The sequence below is a fragment of the Lytechinus pictus genome, chromosome 6 (assembly GCF_037042905.1).
Source record: "Lytechinus pictus isolate F3 Inbred chromosome 6, Lp3.0, whole genome shotgun sequence".
Classification (NCBI taxonomy): Eukaryota; Metazoa; Echinodermata; class Echinoidea; order Temnopleuroida; family Toxopneustidae; genus Lytechinus; species Lytechinus pictus.
Window position 1 is genome coordinate 5,979,772 of NC_087250.1, and position 15,335 is coordinate 5,995,106.

Here is a 15,335-nt window from a genome sequence, read left to right on the forward strand (position 1 = left end):
AGCAATCAAGAGACCTGCTAAGAGTAATAATAACAATCACTAGTTCTTTCAAATTCGTGCTGTCTAAACTTTTATCGCATTAGTCCGACAAGCTCTCATGACAGACGGATTATATTATGCAAGTCAATTGACATTTTGCAAATTTCGTATTGACTCAATTTCCCCATGATTTGTCAATGGCAGGCAGTGACGGACCGTGACCCAGAGGAGACGAAGCATTGGAGGGGCGCAGCATTGTTCACAAACAATACAGTGCCCCTCCAATCAATTGTCTCCTCCGGGTCACGGTCCGCCACTGATGGCAGGGCACTTTAATATCATTCAAGTGATATGACTTACGTTATTGGGACTTCTCTGTAGTCGTGCTGCTGGGGTTGGTTGGTTGGGCTTGCTTGCAGAGGATTCATGTTGACTACTGGCATAGACTTATTCAGCAACACCTGTTTGTTTGTGACCCTCTCTCCTACATTTAGCAAAATAACAAGGTCATACAGTAAATGTAGATCTTAGGGGATTTAAGCAGATGTAGTAACAGAAAATTAATAAAGTCAACGCAATGGTCGATGCCGCAACGATATGCTAAGTGGGGTTGTTCTTGTAGACTTTACACGGAACATCCCTGCCAAGCTACAGACTTTATAGCCTATTACAAAGGGAGATATGCTTTAAATTTGTAATTGTAGCCACTGGTATCATGAAATGTGCATAACTTGTACAAAGTAATAATCTTTTAAAGGGCTAACAGAATATAAATGGTGCAATAGTTGGTGAAATATGATTTTACATATCTCAGTTGGCTTATAACACAGGATGGGGTCATTAAGACATAGTGAGGATGGATTGAGCAAATGAGGAAAGAATAAGATGGATGAAATAGAAGAAAAAGATGATAAATGGTATCTCCAAAACTGCTGCATAAGGCGATGAAGCCAATAAATTCCAATTTTTTATTTTCCACAATAGACCTTATGTAATGGCATCGTTGCCTTGCCATCTTAGAGGCTGAAGCCATTGCCTTGATGTGTTGGTGATCTGCACATGGCACATCTCTGACACCTCTATTTATGTGTATTCCTATATCCTCTGAGGGAGGGCGCTATGAGATTATAATAACATATCTGTATGAAAAAAGCCCCCCCCCCAAAAAAAAAAAAAAAAAAAAAAACAGAGAGAAAAAGACGAAGATGAAGAAAGAGGGAGGAAAAGAAGAGAGAATGAGACAAAGAAAGAGTGGTGGAAAGACAAAAAGGGGGTGAGACTTTATGGAACAGAGAATAAAACAAACATACCAGGAGCACATACTCCATCTGCATCCAGGATGCGGTGCCTCCAGATGGGTTGCCGTGACAACGGATCGAGCTTCGGTCCCATCAAGCGATCAAAGGATTGGTTGGCGTAACGTTTCAATGTACACTTTGTATTGCGGTACACCAAACACCTACCGAAACCTGCCACAAAACAATTTGTTTGAAGGAAAATACAAACTTAAAGATAAATACCAGTTGTGGTAATGATCTCAAAAAGAATTAAATAAAATGACCACCAAAAAGTTTGTATGTCTAAATAGAAAATGTGTGCCAAATGACTCTGGGAAAAAATGTGTAATTGTTGAGAAATGAGCAAAATAAGGACAGGATTCAACAAAATGTCAGTATTTTTCCAAACAATATTAATACCCTGTCCCACATATGCTGTTTTGTGTTAGTGATCATCAGAATCATCAGCTTTCAGCTAAGATTTCATGATTTCACAATGATACAATTATTTCAATGTACCGGATCTAGAGCTATCATTATATGTCAGCATTTAACCTTGATTTTATATAATCACCATCATCATTACCATTATCCCTATCATCAACATCATCATCATAATCATCACCACCATCAATATCGCCACCACCAGCATCATCATCATCAACCTCCTATTCATCGTCACCCTGTGGAATAGGTCATACCTCTGTCAACCGAAGCCTTGTTGAGGATGAGGGCATCCTCAATGTCGTACCCGCTGTAACTCATGACGGCCACCACGGCATTCTGACCCGCAGGAATCTTGTCAAACCCTATCAAATCTATCGTCTGCATGACAAAGAACGGTGAGAGGATGGGAGGAATGGAGAGGGCGAATGCAAGAGGAGGACAAAAGAAAAGGGGGGAATTAAAGGGAGGGGAAAGTTGAAAAAGGTTAAGAGCATGGAGAGTAGAGAGGGACAGTGACACACAGAGCAAAAATTAATCAACTGGACTTGAAATTAAAAATACATACATTGAACTTGAACTTTGGCATATTTCTCAACAACCCTTTTTTCTCTTCTTGATAATCCTACCGACCGATTCCAGTAAGAGCATAAAATAAAATCGATATGGTCTCAAAAATGTCCAAGACCTTGACTCTTATGTCCCAGATACTTCTGTGTTCTTTTCACCGCCGGGGGGGGGGGGGGGGGGGGATTAGTCTGCTGGGCAAACCCTTCGCTCGAGTTAAGGGTCTGAATGTGCAGCCTGCTCATGCCTTGTGTACTGAAGGCTCTCTCGCGAAGGTTTTGTATGTGCTAGTCTTTGCGTGGAGGCACACTTGTTGATCAAAGTTCCAATGAGGGTCTGTGCCTGCAGACTAGGGGGGGATTATGGCTCTCCATAAGATCTCCGCTATGAAACACTATGCTTGTGATGAAATCTGCAATTAATTGCAAATACACTGGGTTCCAAAAGAAACTCATCAAATTTTACAAGCGCGCTACACAAATTCCACTCAGTCAAAATGAACAAAATTTTGACACAGGCTAGCTTCAATAATCTTCAATAAGCACATGTCAATAATTAAGAGATTGGTTAAATCACAAAGAGGTTGTAGTCCCCCAAATTGATTGGTTCTGGAATCCAAAGTCACAAAATGGCAAAAGAAAGACCAATGAAAATGTGATGGGATTAAACCAAATAGTCATTCTTTTTATGCTTCTTTGACCTCAATATGTGTGTTTGAAGTGTTAATTTCAATTATTTGTAACTTCTTAGTTATTGAGGCAGTCAATTAAACATGCCGATGGTCATACAATAAACTGGCATTTCATGTTGAAATAAGGTAAAAGGAACACAAAAAACTGTTGCCACAGTTAAACGAAAAATCACCCATTTATAGCCCACTCCTACTTAGATTCAATAACTGTACCTTAGATTTGACGAGTGGAGCCATTGGATAGGCAAGGAGGTACATCAGAGTGTCAATGCGATTCCGCTGGTTATAAGCTATGGTACCTGCAAAAAGCAAAAGGAAGATGAAATAATCCAAGGCCTACAATCAAAACGTTCAGACAAGATGATAATTGGACTAATTGGCATTAGACCAATTGAAATTAGAACAGTTAACCAACCCCCAACATTTTCTTAATCGATTCTCAAAGTTCGATCATACCCATAGCTTGCTTTACATTCTTTACAATGCAGACCCTTTCAAACAATAATGGACTTTGATTATATCCAGAGTTCAACCCTAAAATTAGGAAGGGGGGGGGGTGATTCAACCCCATCCCTCAACAATTTCTTGGTTCTAAAATTTCAATCACACCAATAGCTTGCCATTCAAATCAATGCAGGCCCTGTCAAACAATAATCTTACAAATTTTGTGATTGTATATTGCAACAATGAAAACAGGATCCCAAATTTAACCCTACAACCGCAGGGGGGGGGGGGGGGGTCAACCCACACCCTCCCCCAACATTTTCTTAATCGATTCTCAAAGTTTGATCATACCCATAGCTTGCTTGCCCATTGCACATTGGTAGGTGTTCCTGGGTGACTGGTTGTGATGGGGGTAGGGGATCAGTCCAGCACACACACCGAGAATGGTGAATGGTTCTATCTCAAGGTGAGTTGTCTCTCTATAGGGGGTGAAAGATATCAGAGATATGGTCACCAGTCAAGATGGACTGAGGTAAAATACTGGTGAATAATGACGTTATTTCATAGTAGACTGGGAAACAGTTCAATCTTAAGATGAATTGTCTCTCTGTAGGGGTGAAAAACATGAAAGATATGGTACAAGTATACATGGATTGAGGAGAAAGACTGGTGAATAATCGCATTATTAATCTGTGATGAATGGTAAGTTGTCACTCCAAGGAGAAGAAAGACAGAAGATATGGTCACCAGTCAAGATGGACTGAGGTCAAATACTGGTGAATAATAACATTATTTAATAGTAGACTGGTAAATAGTTCAATCTTAAGATGAATTGTCTCTCTGTAGGGGTGAAAGACATGAAAGATATGGTCTCCAGTTGAGATGGACTGAGGAAAAAGACTGGTATATAATCACATTATCAGACTGTGGTTAATGGTGAGTTATGTAGAGATGAAAGAATATGGTCATCCTAAGAGAAGGACTAAGGCAAAAGACTGGTAAATAATTACTTCATTTGAGATTATACTGGTAAACAGTTCAATCTAAAGATGAATTGTCTCTCGGTAGGGGTGAAAAACATGAAAGATATGGTTACCAGTCTAAATGGATTGAGGTAAAAGACTGGCGAATAATAAATTTATCTGTGGTGAATGGTAAATTGTCACTCCAAGAAGAAAGACAGAAGATATGGTCATCAGTCAAGATGGACTGAGGTAAAATACTGGTGAGTAATCACATTATTTAATAGTAGACTCGGAAAAAGTTCAATCTAAAGATGAATTGTCTCTATGTAGGGGTAAAAACAAGAAAGATATGGTACCAGTCTAGATGGAATAAGGAAAGAGACTGGTAAATAATCACATTAGTAGACTGTGGTTAATGGTGAGTTGTCACCCTGTAGAGATGAGAGGCGTAAGAATATGGTCACCGGTGGAGATGGACTGAGGTGAAGACTGGTAAATAATAACATTATTTGAGAGTAGATTGGTAAATGATTCTATCTCAAAGTTTGTTGTCTCTCTTCTTCTTATTATTATTATCATTATCATCATTATTTAAAAAAAAACCACTTATTACATACTTATTATTATTATCACTATCATCATCATCATCATTATCACCATTATTATCATTCTTAGCATTATCAGTATTGTATACATCACTTACTTTGTTATGTGTGACTCGTAGAGCGCCACCAGACTGTCGTTCTCCTCGTTGACGTCAAGATACTCTACGAGCCCCTCTCTGAGGAAATCTTCAAAGCTTCGGAAGCCTTGCGAGAGCTCTACCATGTGCTTGTCCGTCACCCTCGGGATGCACTTCTCAACAATAATGTACGGCCTAGATATTGAGAAGGTACGTATAATAAAGCAAAGGAGAATATGTCGGTACATTATCATCACCATCGGTATCATCTTCTCCGTCAAAATCATCGTCATCGCCATCGTCCTTACCATCATCATCATCATCATCATTACATCAAGAAAATCGGTACCATCATCATCATCATCATCCTCCTCACAATCATTATTACATCAAGAAAATCAGTACCATCATCATCATCATCATCCTCCTCACAATCATTATTACATCAAGAAAATCAGTACCATCATCATCATCATCATCCTCCTCACAATCATTATTACATCAAGAAAATCAGTACCATCATCATCATCATCATCCTCCTCACAATCATTATTACATCAAGAAAATCAGTACCATCATCATCATCATCATCATCCTCCTCACAATCATTATTACATCAAGAAAATCAGTACCATCATCATCACCATCACCACAACCATCATCATCATCATCGCCATTGTTATCATCATCATTATCACCACCATCATCATCAACATCAGCAGCAGCATCACCATCATCATCCCCATAACCATCATCACCATCATAATCATCAATATGACAATATAATGAACAAAATCAACATCATCATCATCATCATCATCAACACCATCTTCATTACCATTATCGTCATAATCATCATCTCCATCAACATCATTATCATCATCAACACTATCATTATCATCATCTCCATCATTAACATCATCATCATCACCATCATCATCATCACCACCAACATCATCATCACCATCATCACCATCATCATCACCATCATCACCATCATCATCATCTTCATCATCATCACCACCATCACCACCATCATCATCATCACCATCATCACCATCATCACCATCATCACCATCATCATCACCATCACCATCATCATCACCAACATCATCATCATCACCATCACCAATACCACCACCACCACTATCATCATCATCATCATCAACATCAACACCATCATCATCATCATCACTATCACCATCATCATCACCATCGTCATCAACACCATCATCATCATCACTATCACCATCATCTTACCTGCACACCCTGCCTCCATCCGATGCTATGTAGACACACCTCTGGGCGTGGTTAGGACAGATAGAAACGAACTCACTGATATACCCAGCCCTCCTCACCAGACGGAACGTCCGCAACAACCGTTCATGCTCCCGGATCACACCCAGGATGTTACCTGTACAGATCAAACCAATCAGGGTCCCATCTTACAAAGAGTTGTAATTGATCCGACCAACCACAACTATGGAAAGCAGGCAAAATCAAAATCTAAAATGCATGTTTGTATTTTCTACTTATGATCTAAATTCATACATGCACATTTTCCTTGAAAATTCAGTGTGCTTTTCTTTGTTTACAAAGCACGTTGTGCAAATTTTCTGTAGCAAAAATTATGACATTGATGGATTTCCATATATTTGAGGTCGATGGCATCAATTGTACAGTAACTCTTTGTCAGATGGGGCCCTGAATTTCAACGGCTGTAACAAAGGGTGCACTACAGTAAATAAAAGCTGTTTATCGGAAAGAATAATTTATCCTAAAATTAATTTGTCTAGAGAAACTAAAATGTTTTTGAGAGAAAAAGCACCCATTTTGCTACTTGGCAACATAATTATTATGATACGAGTGCATTGAGCAGTGAATTGGTGCATTATCATGGGCCTTCATGACAAGACTACATTGCAAAGAACGTTGCATTATGGGAAAGGCACCTGGCAAGATGGGAGTAGTTGAGACTTGTGGTGGGGCTATTAAGGCTGTTGGTTTTGCATACCCTTTAAAATAAAATAAACTTCTTTCTTTCCAAACAATTGGTAAAAATCAATGCCTTAATTTATGCTTAAGTTTCTTCAGTCTCATTGTCCCATGTGATATCCTAAAGATATATATGATTGGTCTGGGCCCAGTCTGACAAAGAGTTGTGACAAACTAAAACTCTGACAAAAATTACGACTGATCTAACCTTGAGTAATCGAGAGAAACAAATTGTTTATCACTATCAATGTGACTTTGTTTTACAAAGTAAGAATGCTCGTCTGTAAAATTGTACTTGATTTGCATTACTTTATATTACTTTGTATTATGTTTTGAATGGAAATGGAATAAAGAATTGAATTGACTTGATTTGACTCTATCCAAACTCTTTTTTAACTTAATCAATTGCAACTCTAGAAATTGAAGTCGATGACAATATGAGTTTGAATTGAATCAATCGCAATCCTATGTATGACAGGGCACTGGAATCCTGGCTTACCATTGAGAAATACAACATAGACATCTTTCATGCTAAGCTCCTCCCCTGACATCAGCTGGACAGGCTCCACCCCTAAGTTGAACGCTAGTCTGACAATGGGGGCCTCCTCCATGTCCGTTGTGATGTGAGTCATAAGAGCGAGGTTCTTGATCAATCCACATCCCTTACAAGAAAAAAACAATCAGTAAAAGTAAAAAGATAATGATACATTTATGAATTTTGGCAACATGAATTTGCATTGGATTTCTTCATGAAATCATGTATTTGAGCAATTTGCAGTCTGACATGCACTTATGAAATGTTGCGCAACTTAGGAACCGCATACGAATTTGGTCTTAACAAGTTGTGCGAGACTTGAAGGGAAAATGAAATAAAATGTCCCGTTGCAATCTTTTTGCATTTCAGATTTATTGCGAACAAATTTTGAGGGGGATGGCTAAAATAATACAAAAGGAAAAGGACAACAATAATGAAATGAGGATATGACAACAAAAGGGGAGAGGAAAACATTGAAAGATAAGATAAGAGCAGGACAAAAATGAAAGTAAGTTAAAGAGGCATGTAATGGTAAATTAAATGAGGTCCAATAAAATCTCTCAATTTGATGAGATGATGACCTATATGATTTGAGTATATATATATATATTTTTTGTCAGAACTGAGGGACGGGCTATTGATGAGGTCATTACTTGGGGAGCTCCAGAATTTTGGACCGTCATACATCAAATGCGTTTTGGAACAAATATTCAAGGCAGCATATATTCAGCTAACTGACCCTATGCTGAGTTCGTAAGAACCCGTAGGTTATTTTGGTTACTTTGCTTCAATTTACGGCTGGTATTAAGCCTAAACTGTTTACCTTGAGAGCCAATCACAGCTAGTCGTTTAGCGTCCATTGTCTCTTTGGGTTCTATAATATAATACTGTTTCGTTATAGCATTCTAGTCATTCATAGGATATTACTCTGATGAGTGCATGTTTAAGAAGCTTCAGTATGTCCGTTTTAAGGCTATTTTGTAATAATCAAGGCTGGTGTGAAATGATACAATGAGACTGGTGATCATTTCTCTTACCTCTCCTTCAGGGGTATCAGATGGGCACAGCATACCCCACTGGGACGGTTGAAGGGAACGAGGACCACTCACTTTCCTCGTCTTCTCAAACTGTAGAATACAAAATAAGGAGTTGTTATATTAATACAACTTGAACAAGATTTGATTGCAATATAATGTTGTATCTTCTACCCTGTGTGTAAGATCTGATGTCATCATCACTACGATCATTAATCATCGTCATCCTAAGCAACATCATATTCATCATCACAATCGTCAAAATTACTGTCATCATCATCACCATCATCACATCATCACCATCATCATAATCATTATTACCATCTCAATCATACAACTTTCGCTCAAGCATGCAATACCAATTAAAAGGGACTATTTGGGTACATATGATATTTCTTTGGTTCCACAGTATCTGTTTCTCCTCATCTCCTAGAAGACGACAAAGATGATGGTGATGATGATATTGATGATGATGATGATTATATTGATGATGATGATGATGTTACTGCTATTGATGATGATAATGTTATTGTTATTGATGATGATATTGCTATTGATGATGATGATAATGATATTGATGAGGATGATGATAATGATATTGATGATGAAATCGATGATGATGATGATATTGATGATGTTGATGATGGCGACGATGAAGATGATGATATTGATGATGAAATTGTTGATGATGGTGATGATAATGAAAATTATGATGTGATGGTTATCACTGTGCTTGAGAATATCAATCTAATCTATCTTACCTGACTGGATATTCTGGTCATCATACCAAGGCAAGAGATGTATGAGAGTCTTGATAAGACCTGGGTCACTCCGGCCCTCTCCATCTTAAAACGCTTCACTGACCAATTACCCTACACAGGAATAACAATAATAATACTACTACTACTAATAATAATAATGATAATAATAATAATAATAATAACAATAATAACAATAATAACAATAATAATAATAATAATAATAACAATAACAATAATAACAATAATAATAATGATAATAATAATAATAATAGGCATATTATATGTATAGCATTATCTATCTAGATACCATCCACCCAGAGGTGCCCAATTATCATACTCATCAACTACTCGTACTTGGCCAGTTTCCTGACCCATAATGCTAGTGTTGTCTAGGAATATAGACCCACTTGAATGATAACATGCTAATTAACTACTCAATACATTTATACTGCAATGATTATGTCACCAAGTAGCAAAACAATTACTTTTCCTCTCAAAACATTTTAGTTTTTCTATACAACTACAATTATAGGTCAATTTATTCTCTGTAGTATCGGTAGATATCTGAAAACGCATATTTTAAGACTACAGTAAATGACAGACCACACACAGTTCACTCCCCCTTTGGGCTATTCCATGGTTACTCACGTTACATTTGGAGACACCTTGACTCATACTTGGAGCTATAACTCCATTATTATTGATAAGAACTAAACATCTCCTTATCACAACAAAGTACACAGTCTGACTATCCTTTGTATAAAAACAAAACTTGGGAAATTGTATTATGCTCCTGGCAAATCTTTGGAATGTGTCGGTTACTCACGTTACATGATTTGGACATGCATAAAATGAAAAGTCGACATAAGTGAAAAGTCTCCTCATACAAGGCTTTTATGAAAGTTGATTATATCCATTTCAAAGAAGTACATTAGGGAGACAAACTTTGTACATAATCAAAAAAATAAAGAACACATGGTTTTTACTTGGGGTGCAGATAAAGTGGTTACTCACGTTACAGTTACTCATGTTACATGTTGTCCATGTATGGTTAACAACACAAATGTCATTAAATATTCAATAATGTGTGTAAAATTCATTGCTAGGAACATCAAAAAGAGATTTTCTACAAAAAATTGGAACAATTGGAGCTTTATTAGGGAGTAAAAGGGAAAAGTATGATTTTGCTTACTAATTATGCATAAATTAGCATAATTGCTTAATACCAATTTGCATGAAATAAATTACTGTATAGTATTGTAGATTATGTCCAAGACAACCTGCGTGCGAATTTTCGGCATGATCGTGCGGCCAATGGCCGAGATCTCAAGGGGGGCCTAGGAGGCCCCACCCACCCCCCCCCCCAGGCCATATTAACTCCCAAAATACCCCAGCCTAGATAGGGTTAGGTAAGGACATTCAATGTGTTGTTCGAACACTCTTTAAAGTTTGGTTAATCGAAACCAAGTCTTACTAATGCACTCTCGCATTGTGAATACTTCTACTAATATTCAATTTTTTGTGTGATTGTATGACCACTGATATTTTGATGAACAAAGAGTCACATCAAAGAGGTGTACCCTCATTTTGCTTTTAATTAATCAAAAATAACTTCACAACTCACCATGAGACTTAAAACTTGACATCCCACAGAAAATGTTACCCAACTGCATAATTTTTACTGGTTACTCACATTACATGATGGTTACTCACGTTACAAAGTTACTCATGTTACAGTTTTTCTTCATCATTTTTATAAAAAATTGTACTTTTTAATGATTTTGATAGTCATCACTGTGTCAAAGATTGTTTGAAGGAAGAGAATTTAAAATCCCACCAATTAACTGTGAAGAATTTTTCTCTCAGAAAACAAAGTCAGTTTTTTCGGTTACTCACGTTACATCACCTGAGCAGGTTGCAATATTCATTTTTGAATGAGTACTACAAATTTACTTGAAAAGCTGTTGTGTATTTTAGGTAATTTGACTCTTCTAAACTTCAGAAATATATAAAGTGGTATGTTGTTGCAATAACAAAATGGTAATAAGGTATATTTCATTTTTCACTATTTTTCTTGTATTTTGGTACAGAATGGAAGACACAAGTTTTGACCATTTTTTTCCAAAGTATACATATGAAAATAAACTTTTTATTTCTTTTTCCTGGAACTATCATGCATGAAGGACTTAAAGTATTAAAAAATTCAAGAAAATATTGAATTTGAATTTTTAAGCTCATGTCCACCAACCTGTGGAATTGCCCCTTTAATTATCATGGGATACATAGGCTGGTACAACAAGCTATGTACTGTCTACGGTAAAAGTGCATTAAACTCTGCACTATATTTTGTAATTGGTCACTCACTGTGGAAATAGCTGTGACGAGTCCATTGGTTATCTGGTCCTGCCTCATATACTTGACGATATCAAACTGAGCCGCCCGGGGACGTGGAATGTTCTGATCGGCGTACTTCTTGAGTTCTGAGTTGAATTTCTTGAAGAGATCCTCAAAGAGAAGTGCTATGAGCTGAAAGACAGAAAAGAATGAAAGAAATTTGCATATAACACATTACAAATAATAACCTTTGAGTCCATTGGTTATCTTTAATTGGATAATTGGATATTATTACCCAGCTGTAGCTTGGCAGCCGTAATTACTCAGATTACAGCGCACACGCATTTCAAGGAGTAAATTCCTGCCAGGCAAGCCTTGAAATAAGCAGCTGCAGACCAGGGGCAATTTTTCAAAAAAAATTGCCCCCGGCTCACAGGCTTTTTACAGGAACCGGGGGCAATTAAAAAAATATATATATAATGGTGAACCACACCGCAAATTTGTTTATAGTAAGCGCAGCTCCTGCAATTTTTTAATTAGTACATAAATAGCATGCTAAGTATTAGGCTTATTCAAACATTTAAGAAATCAGATTTAAATGTTTAAGTGTGTTTTGACACCCTCACTCCACATCCCCTTTACAACCACACACACATGGGCTTATTTATTTTTCATCTTTAATGAACCACGAACAATGAACCCCCCCAAAAAAAAAATCTAAATGAATAAAATAAAAATATAAAAAAAGAGAGAGATGGAGAAAGAGAGAATTCAGATCAAATAATAATAAATTTAGAAAAAAATAATTTTTAAGGTTTTTTTTCATGGTTAGAATCACGGGTGTGGGTGAGTGTTTGTGTGTGATTGTGAGGTGCACTTTGATTGCACATAAATTATGTTAAAGAAATGAAGAAATGAAATCAATATCTAACTCAGTCTTCAAATTCCAGCACATAGCCACAGGCTATGTACTTGTATTGTAGGTTCATGTACCTTAAGTTTTTCACAAGTTATTTGAAAACGCAGATCTCCACAGAAAATGCCTTTCATTCTGGGAAAGTCTAAATTTGGTGAAAATGTATTCATTAATAACTTAAATATTCATCACAATGAAGAAATCATAAAGTTTTTTGACAGTTTTAAAAAATTAACATAAAATCTAAACTCTATCTGAAACGGAAAATCACCATCACTAGGCCATTACTGATAGAATTCTCACCCAGGGCTCTGGCAGAGAACATGAGCTCAAACTGGCTAGCTAACACCACACTCAAGTGCACGGCGTCCTATTTTTTTTTTAGAGGGAGCCTTGTTTGATGATTTATTGTCTGATATTTACCCCTCTCCAAGAAAGAAATTAAAAAGCTACAATTCACAACTATAATCTAAATGATTTTGGATTATTAAGGCTCCGTTTTGACAAGCTGAAGCAAAGTCGGCGACTGTGAGGATAAAATACTCGCACATCGTATGTGCTGTGAACAGGGATTTATCTACTGTGCAATTCGAATTACTATAGCGCAGAATTGTGATATCCCAACAGGAAATGTGTGCATTAGAAATTGCACATGGTGAAGTATGGAAAACCCGCTACCGGAAGCACGCGCGCACATGTATTACAGAAAAAAAAAGACGGACGTAGCTCACTTTTTATGGTACAGAAAAAAAGACGCACCTCAAAATTTAATCAGGGCCCATTAACAAAAAGTTTAGAGATTGATGGCTCATATGAAAGAACAATTCTGATTGGTTCCTAGCCAGTCAACAGAGCGAAATGTGTGTGTGCAACGATGATCTTGATAGGCCATATCATTTAGAGATTAATTGCTAACCTTTGTGTTACGGGAACCGGGACATCATCATTCCCATGTAATGTAGGCCTACATGAGCTGAGTTTGGAGTTGGACATTCCATGATTATCATTTATCAAAAGAGCGAGATAAGATATTTTCAAGTATATGACATCTGTGACATTTGATTTGTGACCCCCAAATTTAATTAGATCATTGTCTTTCCAATATGCAGATTTGTTCCAATTTTAAAGTTGATCCATCACACAGTTATCCACAACACCAAAAATAAAATGGGACAAAAATACTAACCACCTGGTAACCACCTACGGTGGGCAGAGGCATAAAAATTGGTTGAGTGTATGCTCCTACCTGACCCGCCAACTCTAATCTCTTGTTGCCATAGTAATCTCTATCATCTACTTTGACTGCATCACCTTGTGCTTCGATCATTCTCAACACCATCAAACACAACTGCTATGACCTTTGACCTCATGAACCAAAATCTGTTCAGGGCTCCATAACACAAAGGTTTGCGATGACTCGCAAATATAAAAACCACACTGATTGGTTCCTTGTCAGTATTTTAAACCAAATGCTTGTGTAACATTGATATTGATTTGTCAGTTCATTTTAGCGATTCATTGCTAATCTTTGTGTTAAGGAGCCCAGATCCTCATTAACGATCCAAATTAAAGTTGATACCAAATACCGTTCTTTCGTTAATTGCAAAAACAAGTAATATCAATGTGTATAATGACCTCTGTGACCTTTCACCTTTAACCCCATGACACATGAATCTAATCAAATAACCATCCTTCAATAAACATATCCAAAGCATTGACTCTTACACTAATGATCCCTTACTAAGAAAAAAAGGTGTTTGCTCTTACCTGACCCGCCAACTCTAACCTCTTGTTGCCATAGTAATCCCTGTCATCTACTTTGACCGCATCACCCTGTGCTTCTATCACTCTCCTCACCATCAAAGCAAGGTAGATGCTCTTTGCTCGGAAATTGAATTGGACAACCTGGGAATCAAGTAAATTTGGGCAGTTGGAATAATAACAATAATGAATAAATAACAATAATGAAAATGAAACTAACACTACCATTACTACTACTTACTACTACTACTACTACTACTACTACTATTTCTACTACTACTGCTGCTGCTGCTGCTGCTGCTGCTGCTACTACTACTGCTTCTACTACTACTACTACTAATAATAATCGCAACAGCTCTGCAACTCGCTGGACAAAATGAAAATGAAACTAACACTACCACTTCTGCTACTACTACTACTACTACTACTACTACTACTACTACTACTACCACTACTACCACTACTACTACTCCTACTACTTTTACTACTTCTACTATTACTACTACTACTACTTCTACCACTACTACTACTACTACTACTACTACTACTACTACTACTACTACTACTACTACTACTACTACTACTACTACTACTACTACTACTTCTCCTACTACTACTACTACTGCTTCTACTAGTACTACAACTACATAATAATAACATAGCAGGCTAGCGCATACATCGCAACAGCTCTGCAACTCGCTGGATCTCCATGACACCTCCCTTTTTACGTGTGTGATGCCTGCGCTGTAGCAGCTCAACCTATTGGTCGAGACATCATTTTCTCAATCAAATATGATCGGGTGAAATGATCAAAATCACAAGAGAATAGCAGGAAGATTTGACATGTCAACTGTCTGATATTTGGTCTGTGATTCATCTGCAACAGATTGGATCTCCCGTGCAGCATGGTGCAGGTTAGCAAATTTTGATGCAATCAGACTGCACGTTGG

General features: G+C 37.2%; 1 protein-coding gene across 1 annotated transcript in view; it reads right to left on the reverse strand.

Moving 5' to 3' along the window:
- LOC129263888 (DNA-directed RNA polymerase III subunit RPC2-like) overlaps positions 1-15,335 on the reverse strand; it is a 47,353-nt gene that overhangs the window by 14,165 nt on the left and 17,853 nt on the right. Inside the window, exons 8-19 of the mRNA XM_064100768.1 lie at positions 14,392-14,529; positions 11,739-11,900; positions 9,375-9,485; positions 8,617-8,706; positions 7,544-7,706; positions 6,310-6,463; positions 5,071-5,244; positions 3,754-3,881; positions 3,172-3,257; positions 1,958-2,081; positions 1,290-1,448; positions 340-463 (exon numbers count right to left, since the gene is read on the reverse strand). Of these exons, the coding sequence (XP_063956838.1) occupies positions 340-463; positions 1,290-1,448; positions 1,958-2,081; positions 3,172-3,257; positions 3,754-3,881; positions 5,071-5,244; positions 6,310-6,463; positions 7,544-7,706; positions 8,617-8,706; positions 9,375-9,485; positions 11,739-11,900; positions 14,392-14,529 (1,613 nt within the window). The remainder of the gene's footprint in view (positions 1-339; positions 464-1,289; positions 1,449-1,957; positions 2,082-3,171; positions 3,258-3,753; positions 3,882-5,070; positions 5,245-6,309; positions 6,464-7,543; positions 7,707-8,616; positions 8,707-9,374; positions 9,486-11,738; positions 11,901-14,391; positions 14,530-15,335) is intronic.